At 39.6% G+C, this 21,431-nt stretch overlaps 1 protein-coding gene across 4 annotated transcripts in view; it reads left to right on the top strand.

Annotated features, from left to right (window-relative positions):
• The window catches only part of IL1RAPL1 (interleukin 1 receptor accessory protein like 1), a 753,722-nt gene that overhangs the window by 708,479 nt on the left and 23,812 nt on the right, over nt 1–21,431 (top strand). For all 4 annotated transcript variants that reach the window (XM_030020563.1, XM_030020564.1, XM_030020567.1 and 1 more), the window contains exons 7-8: nt 13,013–13,145; nt 15,085–15,230. In XM_030020563.1, coding sequence (XP_029876423.1) covers nt 13,013–13,145; nt 15,085–15,230 — 279 coding nt within the window. The remainder of the gene's footprint in view (nt 1–13,012; nt 13,146–15,084; nt 15,231–21,431) is intronic.

Raw genomic sequence — 21,431 nt, 5'->3', positions numbered from 1 at the left:
GCTACTGCAGAGTCACTGGGTAGGTGCCAGCAGCCCATCTCTAGGAGATTATCTTCTCAGTACCATCATCCAGCTTCCCACATGCACACCCTTGAAGAGGTCAGGTCCTAATCTCAACAGCAACAATCTTTTTCTGCTTCCCAGCTATTCCTTCCACACAATACTGACCTAAACATTAAAAATGGAAATAGCTTTTACAAGAATCTCTTACTGTGGTATAAGGGGATACAATTCAGCAGGACATTTAAAAGTTACTACTGTTCCCACTGAGTCAGCTTTTCTCTCACACTCATCAGGACAGGTTTTAGTTTTAGAGGCTGACTCAGAGGAAATAGAAAAGTTACAGGACCAGCCACCCCATGTCATCCTATTACCTGCCTTGGACACCAAAGAAACGCTGCCTGCCATCACAGTCTTGAAAAAAATCCTCACTTCATCATCAAACAACCACCTAGGGTGGAAACAACTTTGCCTTTTTCCCTCTGCCTTTTATCATTTTCCCCTGTTTTTTTCATGCCTCTTAAATTCTCTCATTATTTAACACTTGAACTTTATCATCTCACACTACAAACTGTTTTAGGAGAATACTTTATGTAAAATAAAGTTTAATATACTTGTTATCCAAAATCTAATGCATTAAAAAAAAAAAACCCAAATAACTCTTGCCAAACATTAGTCATAGCTCTCTCTGATTATCCTGGAACCTGGAGAGGATAAAAGATAGCAAGTTAGGGGCAAAGCATTCAACTGGATAAGCTCACCTAGCTGCTTTTTATCATACCAATAAATTTTCCGTCTTTTAACTTCTCAGATAAATGCACATGTTTTGTTAAAAAGCACATTGATGAACTTCTATCAGAAGGCTATTTTTTCTTGTCTCTTAGAGCTAATGAAGCTGATTACTGGTCCTGTTTTATATGTGCATCCTGTTAGAACAGACAGCTTAATTGCCTGCAGAGGACAGCCATATGATCTTGCTTTTTATTATTGGCATTGCTGTAGTTTAAAGTCTGTCAACATTTTCATCATAAAATTAAGGCTGTTTTCAGGGACTATGACTCTCGTATCTAGACGTTTGCCCTCCTGCTATTGAATACTCTCAGGTACAGGGTGCTGGGATAGTGGATCTTTGCTCTGATTCATTGTGGGTGGCTGTTCTACTCTTTCCCACTTCTTGTGTTTTTTTAGAGTAATGATCCCAAATTAAAATTTAAAAAAAACCCATTTTTTTGTGAAAGAAGGAGGATTTTAAAGTGGTTTCCCCTCCCCCCCCACTATTCTCACTTCAGATAATCCATATGACTTCATTTAAGATAGTATGGATTTGAACTCCATTGAGAGTGTACACTATACATTTAGGAAACTGGCTGGACAGGTACTCATGCAATATTTAATGCCTAAGGCCATTCATTTTGAACTGTTTTATAAATAATACTCATTTTCATATGTCCACAATTATAACAGGGTTGCCATTTAGATGCCAAAGAACTGAAAGTAAACACTGCACTAAGCCCTTTCTAAAAATCCATCACTGTTTTATTACCCAGTAGTTTGTAAGAGCACTTTCAAATTATTGCATCAATAAAAATCAAAGCCTATAGCTGCAATGGTATTCTTTAGACCTGATGATGGGCTATGTAGCGCAAGGGTTAACACACCCTCTTCTTCTTCTTCCCCAGACCTGGATGAAAATTCTAGCTCCAAGTCACAAGTGAAAAGGGGTTTTACAAACTTACCCTGGTCCCTCGCGGGCAGGTGTCCACGTTAAAAAGCCGTCGTGCGGCTTGGGATGACTGGCGCCCTCGAGTCTGGAGGGGCAGAGGACTGGGTGAGCACTGGGGCTGCTGGTCAGGCTGGCACCCCGCACCTCTGCAGAGAGCTGCACTGCCAGAAACACCAGCCTGCCCCGTCTCTCCTTGCACAGTTTGTATCATAAATACTGCATAATGAATATTTGTCTCTGTTCCTGTAACCAGCAGCTGTCGTACCTTATATTTCTATTGTCACTCAAACTCTGCTTTTAGTCCTTGCTTTGAGACCTGCAAAAACTGTTAAAAACCACAAACAACATTGTAGACAACGTTCTGCGTTCCTGGGGCTTTTGTGGAGCAAGGTGAAATTTTCCTTCACTTTCTTCTACTTTTAAGAAATGTCACAAGTCCCGTGCCTCTCAGAGCACTTAGAAAATTAAAACGAAAATTACAGTATTGGTGGGCGTGCAGCAGGAGGAGGGTAGGTTGTGCAAATTGATCAGGAAATTCACAATTATGCTAGTAATGAGGATTGATATCCTGCTTGCTGACCTCAGGTATTTGGCTTCAGATACAGGAGCCTTAAATCTCTCAGAAGTTTTGCTGGCAAGACCCTGTATGGTGCAACTATGGAAATTACACCTAAAGGAGAATGAAGGTGGACTAGAGAAATGAGGCCCATGTGGCTGCTGCAAGAAGATAAATCATTTCAGCCTTGCTGTTGTCGAGACTTCCCAGGACTCAAGAGCATCTCCTCTTGACAAAAATGTGCAAGAAGCCAAAATAATTTGATGATTAATTGCTCTTGAGAAGGAAGTTGTTTTGGAAGAAGCACGTTTTATGATGCCCAGGATTGCGCCTACCTCAAACACAGATGAAGACATGAGGCTCTCCTTCTTCCTCCAGCCTGGCCAGGCCATTTTCGTGTTAAAGAGCGATCGCCGACGTAAAGCCAGCCCTCGAGCAGGTGTTATTTAGGGGTACAAGAACAACGTCTTCTCCTCTTGCCTATGTAGTTCAAGAACAGCTACTCTCTGCGGAGGGGGATGGAGATCACAGGTCTTCACCCATCCCAAAATCCCAGTGAGAGAAGGTGAGTTTCTGGGGCTGGGAGCAGTGGGCAGGCCGTGCCGTGGAGCAGAAGCTCTCACGCAGAGCGAGGACCCGGAGGCAGAAGATGCTGCGTGGCCCAGGAGTGTGCGGCAGGAATCCTGCCTTCAGCCAGACCCATCTTTTTTCCTGTGGGAATTCTGGTTATAACACAGGTCCTCTACTCCACTCATATATCTGCAGGTCAGAAAGCAGAGCACAGCATCAAGAATTCGAGCTTGCCCCCATTTCTATACTTTTTCCCCTTTAAAATCACGTAGCGCATATACAGTGCTAGCTGGATTCTTTTTATTCCATTGGTGGCATTTGTGCAGCTGCCCTCACTAAGTGTTGTCTATCAGTATGCAATTACGTAGCAGTATGTACTGAAAAAGCCTGCCTGCCTTTCGTGTAGAAAGGACGCTGATCAATAGCAGTAGATTCCAGCATGTGTGTGGTCCAAGAGTATAGCGTATTCGTCACGGACAAGCAATCGAGTTTCTCCATTTGCATCTTTGTGAATGAGAGGCGTTTGTTTTCATGGATTTTGTTTCAGGGCTTTCTTTGGAAAAATGGGACTAACACATGCAAGAGAAGTAGAAAGACTACATGGTGTAATGGCTGTCGTATAAAAATGGAAAACTTAGTGCTGTTAGAAACAGCATGCATTCACATTTTTATGCAGTAGAATTATATGATGTTTTAGGACTTTTAAATTATATAAACAAATATTAGTCCATGTGATAATTAAATGGCAAACATCAGCTATTTCCGAGGATATGCTAAGAACTAGTATTTTCTCTGTCCATTGCAATATCTTCACGACATAAGGCGAGGACATCACGATTTAAAGCAGAAGCACATCTAAACTATACATATATCATTTGTTTGCGTAGAAAACCCCAGTATGAATAAGCATGAAATACCTTCCTATGGTCAGGGGCTTTATTGCAGTAAAAGGGAAAGTTGGTGTTGATTTTATTTATCTGTTTTTTTAGTAATGAACAGGTTCAGTTCATCAGGGCTCCAATTTTCAGTGGTGCTTAATGGCTTTCCTGGTGAAAATTTAAACAGAGAAGTGTTTTCACATCATTTTGAACCAAATTGAAATATTTTGATTCATGTAATAGATGTGTTTTATTTCAATTGTATTTATCCTGTTGTGCCACATTGCTTCATGGGAATGGTAGTTTTCCCTATCCACATCCTTGACAAACTAGCCTGGGTCTTTTCCAAATGACTTTTTCCATCATACGGTGTGATCTGACAGAACTGGTTAGTTCATTAAAATCTTAGAACGGCTGATGTTTCCAGTGTGTGCTGAAGAGTAAAGCTCACCAGAGGAAGATGTAGCGTTTATTTGTTGTTTGTTATTTGGAGTCCCAATTTCCTTAATATCCACCTAGCAGGTGTAGGTGACACTGTGCCTCCTACTTTCATGAAGTATCTTCGATATGCAGCATCTCTACAGTATTCTTCAGAATACTTCCTTGCCCAAATAATTCCCTGCAACCTACTCGGTCCATGGTAGGCTTGCTTATGAAGAAAGAGCAAAGGGAGGAAAAGAGTAGTCAGGCTGACCAATGGAAAATAAACCCACAACTTATTATTTTACATGTACGTGTGACTCCAAAGCTGAGAATTTGCTATATATACTCAAATTATCTAATGATTGCACAAACACTACAATCCCTCTTTCCAAAGCAGTTAAAGAGCAGGTATTATGAGACATCATAGTAAAACACAGTTTCTATCGCTGTTCATTAAGTGCGCTGCCTGAAGAAATCAACTGGCTGAGGAGTTAGGGGCTGAAATAGCCGCAAGAGGTTGAATAGCCGATAATTTGTATGTAAACTGCATTGCCAAACCTGTTCCTTAAAATTATTGATATTTTCATTTAAGTGTGATCTGACACAGTAAATTGTTTGCTACAGCTCCCCAGAGTTAATCTCTTTTGGAAAAAAAGTGTGTTATTTGTCATTATCTAGAATCCAGGACATAGTCTGCTTTTCCCTTGTACGGAAAGCCTTGTGCGGTGCAACTGGGAGGGAGGCTGGGAGAAGGTACTGGGGCTGCAGCTGGTTGCTGTGATTTATGTGCAGGGGTTTTTGACGTGGACTAGCACCCACAAGAGACCAAAGCAAACCCACTATATTCTGTTCAGAAAGAACAAGAAAACAGGATTTATAACAAAACCTCCATGGCAAGAGATTTAAATGTTTTCGTTTGTTGGACCAACACTCTTCAGGTTGGGAAAAAAAAAAAGAAAAAAAAAGGTCAGTTATTTCTACAGCTTGCACTGGTAAAAGAAAGCAAAGTGAAAAGGGAGATGTGCTATTGCAAGTGTGCTGTATTAGAAAATTATTGTCATCGTAGGCATGAGTGGGCTGGATTTATCATTACTTTCAAGTAACTCCTTAGCAAAACAAGTTTAGCAGGAGCTGTGTTCTAACTCAGAGGAGCCGCCTGAGTCCCACTTTCAGTTTGCTGCTGCTTTGCCTCTGGATTTTGTATGGGAAGGAGGAAAATGTTGTGAGAGCTGTAATGGCTTGAAACTGTCTTCCTTAACTATGAAAGACATTATTCCACCTTTGAAGTTGCTTGGGCACAGAGTCATCTACAGAACTCCAGGAGGTTACTGTTCTTAGTATATTTCTTATCAATAAATATGATGTGTATGTCTTTTATGACACACATTGAATTGTTTTAATTCTTTGCCTAACCTAACCTCCCTGAAATGTAAAAAGATAACCAGGAAACCCCTCCTGCTTTTCTAGGAGTTTCCCAAAACATGACCCGGAGCAGGACTTCACAAGGCTAAAGCCGCAAGCGGCCGCTCCGGGGGGGTCAGGTCTGCTGAGGGGCAGGTAGCGGCGTCCTTGGGGACGTGACCCACCTGCCTCGCTTTCGAGGCACCCGTATGGGACTCCTTTATGCAAGGCCGCTAGCTAAGCTAAGCTTGTTTTCTTACCATGTAGCATCGTTAAAATGCAAAAGCCACAGCACCATAGTCAAAGGCGGTGTGGCTGAAAAAGAATCCAGAAACAAAACACTGAACAATATTAAGCTATGCACGGTGTGGACAGATTTAAAGCTCCCGAGTCATAAGTCTTTAAGAGCTAAAAAACATGTGAAGTTTGACATTTAGAACCACCTCTTTTTTTTTTTTTTTTTCAATTGGAGATATTTTGTTACCTAGGATATTTTCTTGTGACTTATATCTAAAAACAGCTAAGCTTTTAAAACAGAAATTATTTTTCGACCTGACAGAGAGCACACAGGAAAAAAGTGTTTGAGAAATGCATTTGTCTGAACAAAAGCATGAGAAAATATGAGCTTCTAGAGTAAAAGTTAAGTCAAGCTTATAAAACAATTGCAGTGACTTTCCTTTTCTTTAGCAACTCTTGCTTTATGCTTGTGATAGTTGTCTCCCACTCCAGTCTCTACTTCTGAAGAGGAGGGAATGAAAAATACTTGCTGAACAACTAATTTATCAGCCTGACATTACCATCTATCAAGAGGAGAGGCCTGCTGTTAGGAAAATCAAGATTATTGGTTCAGGGGTTTTGTTACCTCTTGTGAAATGAAGGTTAGTTTAACAATATACGTACCTGAGAGATGTTCTGGGCATTTGGAGCCCAAAGTCCCATACATCACTTCTCTTTCTGCAGTCTGCTGTGGCGGTTGCTGTCTTCATTGACTCTTTCTCTGACAGTCCTGCTGCTAAGGAGCCCATTCAAAGCAAAAAGGATTTGGGTTTCTTTTCCTTCACAAGCTACGAAGCAGTCCACCAAAAATTTTTAATATTCTTAGGTTAATCTTGGATCTTACCATGTGTATTTCAGTATAGCACCTTATTAAGCGTTGCAGACTCAAATATCTCAGGGCAGGGAGCATGTAAGCGGACGCCTCCATTAAGTGTCCTGCTGTTGAACTGGAATTCAGCAGCTGGAAGCCTTGCAGGGTAAAGGGCTTTTCATATGGCAGTGGAGGACTACGAGTGGCCAAATGAGTTTAGCCCTATGGTGAATGAAGGCTAGTTGCTAAACCCGCCCCCCCCCCCCCCCCCCCAAAACCCCAAAGAAAACCCTAATGAACAAGAATTAGGCTTTCTTCCAATTAAAAAAAAAATAATCAGAAATTCAAGGAAGTGTTTTTTTAACCTCTCCAATAAATAGTGATATCCACAAATTCAGTGAAAGTTCAAAAGCTACAACTTCTCTCTGATCTTGTTGCAAACCTTCAGCTGATGGGTTTTATTTGTGGAGGAATGGTTGTGTGTACTGTAAATTTACACAGTTATGGCCTGAAGAACTCATTCAATATGTAATTCAGAGTCCCATGCAATCAACATTCTGCTCCGCAGCATAGCAAAATATGGACAGATCTATTAATGAAGAGATACAGCTGTGTAATCACATTCAGCCACTTTGTATGATGTTTGCATGATAATATTTAGTGGAATGATAATACCCAGCTCTTTCAAACCTACATCCACTGAATTCAAAGTAGAGGGAATTTGCACATTGTATCTTCACAATTGTATGGATGCAAGACCTGATGGCTTGCCAAAGGCTTTGCAACATACCACTCAGTAACAAGACTAGAATTTAGCAGTTCCCAGCTTGCAGTTATATTTTGGAAAACAGCATTTTTTATTTTTTTTTAAATTTGGCCTAACCTGCTATATCAAATATGGAGCAAGACAGTTACGATCTGGTAAAAGAGTACAAGATACCAAGATGTGAAAATATATATGTAAACTGGAGGGCAGCATAGCAGTAGGTGATGCTTTGCACAGGCAAGGAAGGAATCAAGAGGAATCTCTGCAGTTCATCCTGCTCTAAGGGAAGATTTACAGATCCTGAGAATATGAAGGATCATGGCTCAAAACTAAGTGGTACCTTATTTACCTTTTTTTTTTTTTTTTTTTTTTTTTTTTACCTTAATCGCATTTACAACAAGGCTTTCAAGAACTGTTGAACTGTTATAGGACCTGAGATTTCTCTGAAAACATGATCAGCTTCTACCTACCTGCCCGCTGGGCTTGGCAGATGACATTGGCAAAATAAGTTGGTCATTGACTTTGTGAGGAATTGGCACCTATCTGCCACAGCTAGGAATTTAACAGCTTTTACATCCCTCCACTTGAAAGACTGATACTTTGTCAGTACATTTTCTCTAACGCGAACGGAAAGAGTGGTATTTAATTTGTGAGTGAGGGATTTTGATTGCGTCTGCCTTGGCCTTTTATAATTTCATTTTGAAGTATTAATATTACAAATAAATGGCATACTTATAAGTGTGTAGCTACTGCCTGTGCATAAGTTTACATGTTACATAAGTTTAAATGGTTTATGTGGTACGTACAGGAAAAGAAAGTCCCATATTTCAGTGCACTTAACATTGCCACTCTTTTGGCCCTCAATATTACTAAATGCTGAGCATGGCTCTCAACCGCTTCACTGCCATAAAACGTCTTTGAGGTTTCTTCTAAAAAGAGGTTGCAGAAGATACCTGATAATTAGCATTGCTTCCAACCAAAATGGTTGTCTTTCACTGAAGAATCTGTCAAATTAAAGGCTAGGGCGGGTGCCATCGCGGTGTATGCTAACTTGTATGACTAATGGTGCAAGTGTAATTTAGACTGCCCATACAAGATGACATTTCACTAACCACAAAACATTCACTATTTGCTAATTACATCTAGCAGGTTCTTAGCAGGCTGATGTTTTTAATTAGAGCTTATACACTAGGAATTGACTTTGAGGTTTGGGGGGTTTTTTTAATGTTTAGAAGTTAGACAGTGCCCTCTCCTGGACACAGGCTCCCATAGCAGTAGTTTGCAAAGTGCCTCTGATTCGAGGATTTGTTGCCAAGTCGAGAAAATGGCCCCAAAACTCGTGTGTTGCTCTGCCGAAGGGATTTGGTGGTTTCAAGGAAGTACACTTTGTTGTGGTCCCTCCTCCTTGCGTTCTGCTCTACTTGAAAGCATCCTGTGTAACAAAAATTGTTCGCCGTTTAGACGGCAAGGAGCTTTTGATCAATTTATCTTGAACCCAGTTGGCTAGAGTTGAAAGTGCAGTTTTATCTCAGAGAGCAGCAGGAACATGTAGGATTATGTAGCGCAATTTTTACAAAAGTCAGCTCAATACAGTAAGAGCATATTCATCTTCAGAAATAAGGGCGATGGAGAAAGATGCAGCTCAACCTTACTTTTTAGGTGTTCTCTTACATGCCTTTATTGCACTATTTCACAGTAAAAAATGATAATTATACTAAGAAGTCAAAAGTGCCATTTTTCTCTTTATCCTTTCTTGAAAGTGTTTTGGGTTTTGGTTGGGTTTGAGGGTTTTTTTTTGGGGGGGGGGGGGTTGTTAATAAAAACACCAACACTATCAGTTTCACTTAATAATTCTAATCTCATGCCTTTGGACTTTTCCAGGGTCCATAAAAAAAGCAGTTTACCCAGGACGTAACTTGAGACAGAACATTCTCAAGAATTTACAACATCTCACAGCAAAGGGGACAGAGAGAGAGAGATGGATTTCCCTAATAATTTAATTTAAAACATGTAGTTAATTTAAAACGTGTATTTAAATTCCTTCAGAGACAGACTATAAAACTGTAATAATCCAGCATTTACAGGAAAATTTAAATTAATGGCATAGAAAGCATTACATATCCATTCATCAAACTTTCACAGTTTTCCAATCACTTCTACAGTTTTTCTCGGCACAGAAAACACATGAAGGGGAAGAGTTGCATAGGGTTAACTGCGAGTGATTTCTTTTAATTGGCTGACAGGTTGGTTTATACATTAGCTTAAACCCGAAGCAAAGCAGCTCTTGTATTTATTTACTTAATTTTTGCATGCTCTCTAATAATCTGCAGACTTCTTCAAAACAGACGCTGCTCTTCTTCAGTGCAGAGCAGCCGCTCCGTGCCAGACTAAGCATCCTCCGCCCGCTCACCTCAAAGGTGCGCTTCGAGGGACAAACGCTGCCCATCCTACAGCACGCTCATTGACACGAGGGCAGCTCTGGAGCAGAGACCAAGACGTGCTCCCAAAAAACTCTGTCCACTCGTAATATCGCCCTTCCGTCAGCCTTTGCCCGTTACTTACACGTGGCGGCAGCTGCGAGCGGCTCTGCTCCACCGCGTGAGCTCCGCTACCCTCTGCAACGAGCTGTGAGCTCTGGAGTAAGAGACCTCCTCATTAATAGTCACAGTTGGTCATTAGCTGGTCACTGAATCTTCCTCGATGACCTGCTAATGAACTTCCCACTGGCTTATTGTGAAGATTGGTCAAGGTAGACAGTGTAGGTAATTTATAGCCGAACACCTGGCATGCTAACGGCCTTTGCTCAGTATCTACACAGTACTACTAAGAGGCATTACATCCTTCCTAATTTATTTCTCGGAAATAATTTGAAACTTTGGACACTGTGTTTAAAAATATGTTTACATGTCTTATTTAAGGGGAAAATTTCTTTACGAATTTAATGAGGAGGAAAGCCTTAATCTTACAAACTCTTTTTTTCTGACATTTTTTGCCCTTGACAAATGATGTTTATTTTTAAAATACAAACTTACGAGTGTTAATATTCACCTGTAAAAGCCTTAGAAGCCTGCACAGTTCAAAAGTCAACTCTCAGTGGGTGCCTGTTAGCTAGAAGAGCCTGGAGAGCTTTGCTGGTTCAGTACCTGTGGTGCCTAATCTCTGTGAATCATGGATAAATTGGCCAGAAGCTACAGTCCCTCCAGCTGTGATCTTGCCAGTGCTTAAAAGCTAAAAAGTTTCAACCAGGCTTTGATTTGGTGGCAAAGCTCCAGAAAAAGCCCAAGAAGTGGCAGTGATGCATTAGGTAGCACTCTTCCCTCTAAGACTGGTGGATAATGCCATGTGGGTTATCCAATTATCACAGGAGCTTGCTTTTGCTTTAGATGTGCAGGTACCTTCTCCCGTTTCAAGAGTGATCAGAGTCCACCATTGCTGTGGTTACCAGGCATTTCACAGCCCTGAACATGTGCTAGATAGGATGACGGTGGCCAAGATATTCATAATCCTTTAAGGTTTTGAATTTTCATTTTCACACGTTCATGTATCATAATTGTGATGCAAAAAAAAAAAAAAAAAATAGTTTATATCTGCTATGCAACTGCTATAAGAAACTGGGTTTGCATCTCATAAAATGTCCTGGGCACAATCAGGAAGTTTATCATGTTCCATTACAAGTTTTCATGTACTTGACCCACATGAAGCAGTGTCCCAACGCTCATCTCATTCCCCGCAAATGGCTTCAAGACTGAGAAAAAACCTCTCTCCTTCCAAATGGCACTTCTTGAGCTGTGTAGAGATTGAGGAGGTGGGTTTCCAGGGAGAGTTCCTGACCATTGGTCTCTGGGGTGTGGAAACAGGAGCTGTGGTTGTCTTTAGAAAGAGAGTTTTTGCCCTCTCGCTGAAGATGTTCAGCTTACAGTTGGTAACTTTGCTCTAAATGAGATGAGATTATCAAAATGTCTCATTAGTCAGAAATTTGGTTTCGTACCTTTTGATTACGAATGAGACCCTCCTCTCCATCCTCATTTCAAGTTCTGGGATACTCCTGTCTCCTTACCAGGCATTGCTGGCAAAGGGTGCGGCACCACCCAAAAGCTCATGTAATGACTAAAAGCAACTCAGTTCCTAAACAGCTTGCGAAAGCAACATAGATGGTACTTGCCTTGACGTTGCATATTTTGATTACAGACATTGGACTCTGCACCTTTTTTGGCATGGATGTGTGAGTTCCCAGTAGAGGAGTAAGATGCTGTTGCAGAAAACCACAAATCATTTCAGATAAATAAGACATTTATTTAATAATTAATCTTCTTGTTATACAGCATCCTGCATTTGTTGCCATACTAAAAAGTAAATAAGATGTTCAAATATTAATGCCATATGTTTGAGAAGGACCCGGTCCTGACCCAAAGCAGTGTATTTTTAAGGAAATTCATTGAACCCAGATGGACTTCTCATGGCATCTCGGTACAGAATGAAGTAGCGTTAGAAATGCATATGTTTTTTTTCCAGGAGCTCTGGTCAGTCAGCTTTAAAATCCTAAGATCAAAAATTGAAAGTGTAAATAAAATATGATTTTGGTCTCAGCAGTAATATAAACTCCATGAAAATACTCTCCTCGGGGGGGGGGAACATTCCTTAAATCACAACACTTCTTTAAATCACTGTGTAATTATCCAGTGAAGAAATGCACATAGCAGTTTAGAAGGGTTAATGGATATTGTGACAAACATCTTTACAGCAGTGAATGGGAGATCTTTAACTATGTGGCTGTCCAAAGTATAGCTAGTTTTATCCAATCTTACCGACGCACAAAATGTGTGCAAAGTACTGTTTCGATCCCTGTATGTGCTGTAGCTGAAACCCCAAAGCCAAGTGGTACTAACACAATATAAGACTACACAATGAAAATAAACCAAAGTGAAGGCGTATTACATTTTTAATTTTCATTGTAATGATTAAATAAGTAATGGTACACAGACATGGAATTTCTGCTCCTTGCTGCCTGTACCTAATGGTTATTCCCATTCACACAGTGAGATGTGTCCCACGGCGTACAGAATGAGTTCAGATGCCTTCTTTTTTCAGTTTTAGTGTTTAATACTTTCCTGCAAAGATAACTTAGCAATGAGCATACATCTTTCTACTGGCTGTCCCTTGGAAATGGTACCCTACAGGAATCTACCGGCCTCTCTGCAAAAACCATTGCAAAGCTGAAGTAGCACAGATGTGATTGCATGTCTATTTTACCTAACCTTTACCTATTTTCAGTGAAAACATGGAAATCTTTGGTTAAGTTAGCTCTTTTTTTGAAAAAACATAGTCTTGCATTTCCTTACCAAACATAGAAAACTTGGTGAAAGAATACAAAACGAATCCTGTTCTTATGTAACATTTAATTTCATTTTTATTGTATTTATTTTCAGAAAATATATTGAACAACGGTTGCAAGACAAGTAGATACTTTTGGACATTTTCAACAGCAGCTGGAAATTGAGGGTCTCTACAGATTTATTTTTTTTTTAAATCAACAAAAGCAACTGATTCAAAAATGAAACTTTTTTTAGAAATTTTGAAATAACATATTTTCTTACATTCTTTGTAACAGGCGGTTCTGCTAATCTAACCTGCCGAGCTTTCTTTGGATATAGTGGAGATGTCAGTCCTTTAATCTACTGGATGAAAGGGGAGAAGTTTATTGAGGACTTGGATGATAGTCGAGTCTGGGAAAGTGACATCAGGTAAAAGAAAAAGCATTTTGTTTTTTTAGTCAATATCTTTTTTTGATAGTTAATGTAATACTTGTTATCACAGACTAGCTCGGGAACACTTTGGGTCCGGTCCCTATTTTTGCAACACCCATTCTTTACCTTTTCAACTCCACCAGTAGAGAACAGAAGAATGCACACCCCGGCCAGATCTGATGTTAGAGGGCTGCAAAAGCAGAACAGCTGCCCCACAAGCACCGTAGTGTAACCGACTGGAATTTGCATAGAGATTTTTTCAAACTGTGGCAATCTACAATAAGAACCATTAAGACAGTTACTAAGATGAAATAAAGAAAGATAAATACATCAAGGAAAACAGCTCCAAAGAAGTCTTCTAAAACATGGAGCCTTAAATAAATGCTGAAGTCTGGCTTCTCTTTTGGAACGTTGTGATTTCTTTTCTTCAAGGAAAAAACTGAGTTTCCTGGGATGTTATCTGGCCTGTGAGAGCCAAGCATCCTGTTATGTGGGCTGCTTATATCTGCTGAAATACTTGTTTTAGAGAGGATCTGGCAATTCGCGTCATGTACTTTTACTGCTCCTGAAAGTGCTGCCTCATTTGGAAATTAAGAAAAAAGTGGGTTTGTATTGAGAATTACATGCTTGACATAGCGTACCAACTTCTATCCAATATGAAGTATCTACTCGGATCTGAAGAGATTCTTTTTCCATTTATAATTCTGTATGTGTGTATACCACTCTGCCTATATTCATGGATAAACCCAGAAATGAAGGCAAATCTAAATGTGGGTTACAAAGGAAGCTAAATAATCACGGATGTGTTATCTACAGTGATTGTCTATAATAAAACATAATGAGCTTATTTACACTTGACCTCTTACATAGGAGTTTACTATCTCATCAAAAGATATGAAGTCACGCTCATTTTCAGCTTGGCCTTGGACTTTTTCAGCGTAACCAAAGTAACAGAGACAATCCCTTTACCAAAATCAAGAAGGCCACATAGACATTCAAGGTCATCTCCATGTCCCCAGATATAGGCAAAATGGAAGCATATTCCCCCCAGTGTGCTTCGAGTTTATTCTATAAAGCTCAAGACCAATACACTAAATGGCACGTGACAACCAGATCAGCTGTATTTCGCATCTAAAGCTTTCCTTTAGCCCTTCAGCCAGAGACCTGGCATTCTGAAAACTGATAAAAAAGTGACAAGAACCTCGTTTTGGGCAGGGAGGAGCAGGAAGGCTGGTTTCCACTTCTTTTGTCAGGTGTGAGTGTGAGGGAGCAGCCTAGAGCGGTTTGTCATTTGCTTTTCAGGGTTTCTAAAACTGCTGATGGACGTGCTAAGAGGTAAAGAAGGCAATGCAAAGAGAAGTGGAGTCTTAGGCAGGAGGTCTTTTCTTTTATTTATTATCTGTATGAGTGAGTGGCATCTGGTATGCCAGTTCTTTCTACTGATTTATAATAGACGGTCAAATTTTATAATACTTTCAAGAAATAATTTTTCAGACCCTGCCATAAACACACAGTTTCTGAGTGACATGTTGAAGAGCCTCAGAAAGAGCACAAATAGTGAGTTTGGTCCAGACTCCTAGTGTGACTCTAAAACCCCAAATAACGGTTTTCACTTTTCTTTCTTCTAACATTTCAAGACTTCACATACTACCGATCAGGGTCTCCATCAGAGTGTGCAATAATATATTATCAGTGTGCACATCATCCTGCTTAAAGACAATTAACTGAAGCTCTCATTAACATTTACAAAGCCAAACCTCCTCATTAGAAGTGAGGAAGAAAAGGGCATGATATAATTTAATTAAGATTTCATCAAACCATAGCCAAATTTGAAGCCAGAGAGTTGTGAATTGTAAGTAGCATTATTATGTCATGATTGTCTAATGCTCCGCTATGATACAAGCAGAATAGCAGCGATGGTTGCTTTTTTTCTCAGGGTTCTCAAAGAACATCTTGGGGAGCAGGAGGTTTCCATCTCGTTGATTGTTGACTCTGTGGAAGAGGCAGACCTGGGGAATTACTCGTGCTACGTCGAGAATGGAAATGGACGCCGACATGCCAGTATTCTTCTACATAAAAGGGGTAAATACGCAGCTTTTCTCCGTGAAATGGTCCATTATAGGGGCAGTCAGCCTGTAGAGATTCCTTCTGATGCAAGCATGAATTTTGGCTTCCTGAGATATTAATAGGCAATGATTATTTTTTCCCAGGCGTTTGTCCAACTTTCAAAATAAAACAGAAAGGTTGTTATTAACTATGGCTGTCACTGGGAAAAATACAGTAACACCTTTTAATTATATTTATATAGAAGATGCATTTAATAATTCATGAACTCTGAAACTAATAAAGGCTCAATAGAGAAAAAAATAATAGGAAGCCACAGGTAATACAACTGTAATAATTTTCTGTAAGAAACAAAACCAAATATTAGAAAAGCCAACAAAAATACATTCCATTTCTATCAGAAATGCCACCTAAACCCCATGCCAGGGGAGCTCCTGCACAGCCCGACTGTGGACATTTTTCTTCTAACACATTTGTTTAACACCAACATTTCTGAAGTGAAGTATCATGACAGAAACTTCTAAGGACCTTCCTGTTTCGACTCACCGCTCACATCCCGTGATTCCAGCCTGCCTAATGGCCACGGCCATCTCCCATGGAGATAATTACGGAGAGGTGGAGAATCTCTTGCAAAGCAAGGTTCCCAGATCCACTTTGTTCACTTTACCTCCCAGAGGGTGCTCCACATGCCTGGGCTTGACGCTCCCCACCCTCGTGCAGCATCCCGCTGGTTTAAGAGAGCAAAGAATAATCAGGAGCAGCGTCTGTACTTCGCTGTCATTACTGCGCTTTTTTTAGGCTCTTTGTAAAGGTGAGCAAAGCGGGTTCTTACTGTGGTGCTGAACTACTTCTGGCATCTCAATTTATATCAAAGCAGTGGTGTCTTCCCTAGTTTTAGTCTTGTAGCATGCAAAGTCTGTCTAAGTTTAAAAGGAAGCTATAAATCAAGATAGTGTGACTCATTTATTTAAACATATTTTGGGGTGCCTCTAATTAATTGAATAGAACTAATTTGTAGCCATTTTTCTGTACTCTTGTCATTGCTTCTTAAGCGATGCAGATGTAAATAACCAGATGTTCTGCTTAGCCTGGCATTTGCCATATTTCCTTGAATTTACTGAGAGGGGAAATTAACTTGCTAAGTAATTGAACCTCGACAGTTTACCAGCTAGTAGCCATATACTCCTAATTCAGAGTCGTTTGAACCCAGAGCAAGATCTTAACCCAACAAACACTGAAATCTAATGGCTTGTCTTCAGTAATGAAATTAGTGCATGGAACACTGAAAATAAAGAAATGTTAAGGCTTAAACTACTTTAAAACCTGTACATAATTAACTGTGGTGTATTAAGTCACGTGCTGATGGTGAATCCTTATTTTCCCTTCTATACAAGCTGTAGCTCCAAGACTGACAACACATAAGTCGTTTCTGTTCTGTGACCAGCAGCTTTTTAATCTAACAGTGTGCCTGCATAAATTTTGCAAGGGTCTACTTTCCTTGTTTCCTTTCTTGGAGAAATCAGTATGTCAAACACACCACAGTATGTGGCATCATGATGACATGCTTAAGAGGAAGTAATCTCAATATTTAATTGCCCTTATAAATAGCAAAAAGCTAAACATAGCAAAAACTCCCCCAAATATTTTTTTTCCCTCTTTAAGTAAGGCTGGATCTGAAATTGTGATTTGGAAACAAAATCTGTTGTGCCCTCGAAAAACAAAAGGTACCTGTTACAAGCCTTCTACATACTTTGCATGTTGACAACTGTTTCAGTGAAATGATAAATTAACCATGACGGATAAAAATTTGAGCTAGTCTCTCAGGTCTCCTAGGAAGAGGAGCTTTGCACTGCTTGCTCAGTCTCCTGTATATCACCATGACAACATTTTGGTTTAGGTTTCCTTGTTTAGATCCATATTTAGTCTCTGCTAGGAATGAGTTAGCTGTTTATTAATTTCTGATTATTGGCTCACTTAGAACAATTGGGACCTAACAAATAGGTACATTTTCTTCCTGAACACCGAGGCATTTGCAGAGGTATCAGTTTTGGCTGGTTTTCTAGTTAGCGATCTTTTTTCCCAGCAGTATAAGCCGACGAAAATGCTGAATCTGGACTGTTCACTGGATACCTGAAAAAGAAATTATAATCCTTCTTAAACTTCATATGTGGTACATTATCACCAGGATCAGAAGGGACAGGGAAGCAGAAAGCTCTGTTACTGAACAAAGAGCGTTCTTGGGAAAAGAGGTATTTAGGGCTAAACGCTGCAGCGGGGATTCAGGTACAAAATTTAAGCCTTTCAAACACCCTTGCAACCGCTGCTTCGCCCTGGTCAGTATATTCTCTGTAAACTTCAACTTCCAGAGGGAGCTTTTGGATATGCCTGCAATTACACAGGCCCCGAAAGGGCAAGAAGTTCAGAGTCTAAATCACCGGCAAAAACCTGGATGCATCTTCCTCGCTCTTCCCAGTGCTCAGCCCGGCGGGGACACACACTCACCTCGGAGAAAACACAAGCAGGGTCCTTCCGATGGTGGTCCCCACCACAAACCAGTGCCTGGCACGTTCAGCCGGGGACCGGGGGCTTCTGCTCCTTCCCTGACGCGGCACTGGAGTGGAAACCCGGAGCCTCCCTTTTCCCGACAGGAATTTTAGGAGGGGAGCGGAACACAACAGCACTTGTGCAGGACAAGAGAACCCAGTTTGGGCATCCAGCACTGGGAGGAAGCTGGGGCCTCGGGTACCTCCCTCGAGCCCAGACGCCAGCCCTCTGCACCTCGGGGAGCTGAGCCCCAATTTTCTCCTAAGCTTCTTTTTCTTTCTGACTACCAGCGGAGAAAACCTATGATCTATGTTTTTGTGCAGCCAGCTAACCATTTTTAGACTCCTAACTTGCCTCAGCCGCTGTGCATAGGGAGCATTTAACTCAGAGCTAAAGGCAGTAGAGCATTTTAAGCATGACAATGGCAATGCTGTTTCCTTTTCTGGTCCATTCCCACAAAATTTGTCCAAAAATAATCAGAAAAAGAGAGGGATCAGAACCCAGGAGATTTAACTTTCATTCCCTTCCTCTAGCTGTTGGCCAAATCTCTATCACCTTTACAATAATCAAGTTATTTTCTCATTTGTGTGAGCAAAAAAAAAAAAAAAAATCTACTTGTTATGATCTAAGGCTGATTTTGTTACTTATTGGTGATAGCTATCATCTATCATCTGTAGCAGTTACAGGTTAATGTTCAGGCAGGTAGAGGAACCTTCTAGAAATTAATTTTGAGAGTGGTACTGACAGCAGCTAAGCACAAATTTATTAACAACAGACCACATATTGCAGATGATATAAGGGGTGGATCACACACTATAATTCTATTTTTTTCACAGGTTTTTAATTCAAGAAGACAAGCCCATAGTCTATCAATGTAGTACATAAAAATGTAGTGCATAAGGAGAAAGAACGCTCTTCTACAATGTTATGTATTGAGAAGTATGACTTCCATGCTGGATCAAAGCCTTCGTAGTCTCATTTAATCATAGACTATGTTGGAAACACAGATTATTATCCAATTTTGTGATTTTTTTTGGTGGAAATTCTTGTCTGCATGTCTGCAACTAAAACGCCAAAGCAAAAATAATCTCAAATTCTATCTTGGTATTATTTTTTTAATCTTATTCATATTATTTTAAAAGCTTAATAATATACCTGTAATTTTCATGGGACAGACACCAGAACTGAGAGCAGGTAACATACGTTATGCATTTTTTTCAAAGTATCTCCTTCCCTTTCTTCCCATTTTCTCTGTGCTAATTTCCTGGGCCTCTTTTATGTTTTGGGTTTGTTTTCCTCTGGTTTAGGTGTTCTCAATGGGCATATATAGGTCTCGTTGACTATAAGGTAATGAGAGATGGCTAAAACAACTTTTTTCTCTGTTGGGACAAAAAAAGACTTTCACTAAAATAAATTGTTTAGAGGTAGAGATTTATTCTGTTTGAAATTGTCCATGAGAATATCTGTTTGAAAAAGAAACAAGTTAATATTTCCTATAGGGAATTAATCTTGAGGAAACCTACAAATAGGTAGGCATACTTTAAACTCATCATTTATTAATGCATAAACATTATATTAATATTTCCTGTACAATTTAATAGCAAATTCTGAATAGCAAGTAATTCTGAATTTTCTTCATATGGTTATTAATGATAAGAGAATTGCTGACGAGCACCTTAAATTACAGTGTCATTCACATAATAGTGTAAATCTGTTTTATTACTTAACGACTTTAATATGTCAAGTTTTTGATCTCATGAGCATTTTCAGTGACTAGGACACGATTTCACACAGTGGTAGTGATGACAATTACGACTTAAAAGAGAAAAGAAACTAGTTCTTTTCTAACCTCTGCAAAGAAACCGCAGGTGTTATAGCTCCCTTTGCCATAAAGCTTCACGATGCTTCTGAAATTTCTGAATGGGAGCTCATCACATGAGATATGAGAGCAATGAATTTAATATTTCAACTTCTGTTAATTTGTCCTAATTACTTGAACATTCCAGCAAATCTCTGAGTCTCAGTGGAAGCAAAACTGTTGTAAAACTCTGACCCACTTGGTCAGTTAAGACCTTACACATGCGTATGTTCCAGCTTATAAAGCATTCAGTTTTTATTCTGCACTGCAGGAAAAGCTTTTCTGAGTTCCTCACCAGGTTTTAGAATTGGAATTGGATTTGATTTGATTTGAAAGGAATCGATTTTTCATCCCCCTATGGCCATTGAAGAAGCCTTCAGGTTGTCACTGTGCTGGGCAGTGCAAAGCTTCATTTGCCCAAGAGGTTCATGACATAGGGACAAAAGTTGAGTATCGCCTCCCTTCCTGGCCCAGACCTAACCGAAAGTGACTGTTCTTTTTACACTCAACCTCGTCTAAAATCAGTAAATTAGTAGAATACTAGACTGCTGCCTGACAGAAACTCTTCATAAGACCATCTTCTTCATCAGTAAGGTTTCTTGCTACCTTTAGAAAATTGGACTAAGACATCTCCTTTAAAAAGGTTAGTCAGATTACTTGGCATGTGCCTAAATCTAACTTTCCTCTGACAAATCTAACTTTCCTTTGACAAAGTGTCGAACAAGTTGGTTTGTTTAACAGATTCCTTTTTAAAACGGTTTTTGTACCACTTTTATCATAGTTCTTCTCTTTATATAATGTCTAAGTGCAGTTCTAACCTTGATTGGCAAGGATGAAAATATTTTAAAATAAAATGTCACAAATTGTTCCCATAATCCATGCAGAGCTAAATTATTCATTAATGCTATCCTCAGAAAAAATGTAAACAGTATGTTTCATGATCTTACATCCTTGGAACTTGGTACTCCATTTTTCCCCACATTTTAGCACCTCCCAGTGCTTCTTACATTCATTTCTTTCAGAAGATCTAAAAGAAGTAATTGTGTGGGCTGTCTGATTTCTGTAGTGCAATAAGCAAATAGAAGCTCTCCTAATCAGTAAGGTTTGAAGTCATACGCAATTCATGTATTTGGGGAAGCTAACCAGAGATTAATGAAATTCCGCACCATGACAATTATTTCCTTCAACCTGAAGTATAAACTGCCTTTAAAATGCAGTATTCTGTATTTAAATGTAGTAAACTTCAGCAACATTGCAGCGCCTATATTTTTTCAACCTTATCCTCTTTTGAGCTAACATACTGTTGGAGATAGTCAGTGTAATTATTCTCCTGCTGGGAACAGGTATCCCACACTTCTCAGAAGAAATAAAAATGTCGTCGGTAAGAATATACTTCTATTATAATAATTTACTATCTCTATTATAATAACACTGGAAATGCAACAGCACTAAGGCTCAGATATGCTGCCTGCCATACCAATGAATAGGTTAACAAGATCCCTGTCTTGTATTTGCACACATGTATACATATGTACATATAATCCCCAACCCGACTAGTTCTTTTTCATAGATGAATCAGAAATTCGTACTATATATTGGTCTAAAAATAAAGTGAGATAACTAGGTCTCAATAGCTCTAATAAATAAAATGAAACTACTGCAATGAAAACCATATTAAAAACTGTAACTATATTTAGCCGCTTTAAGTCAACTCTGCAGACATCTACAGGCATGCGTGGCCTATGCTGGCAGAAAGCATATACTTTGTGCTAAGAAATGATTTCATAATCAAGCTAATGAACATCCCAAATCTGTTT

The sequence above is a fragment of the Aquila chrysaetos genome, chromosome 7, assembly GCF_900496995.4.
Source record: "Aquila chrysaetos chrysaetos chromosome 7, bAquChr1.4, whole genome shotgun sequence".
NCBI classification, from domain to species: domain Eukaryota; kingdom Metazoa; phylum Chordata; class Aves; order Accipitriformes; family Accipitridae; genus Aquila; species Aquila chrysaetos.
This window is presented reverse-complemented; position numbering and strand designations above follow the sequence as displayed.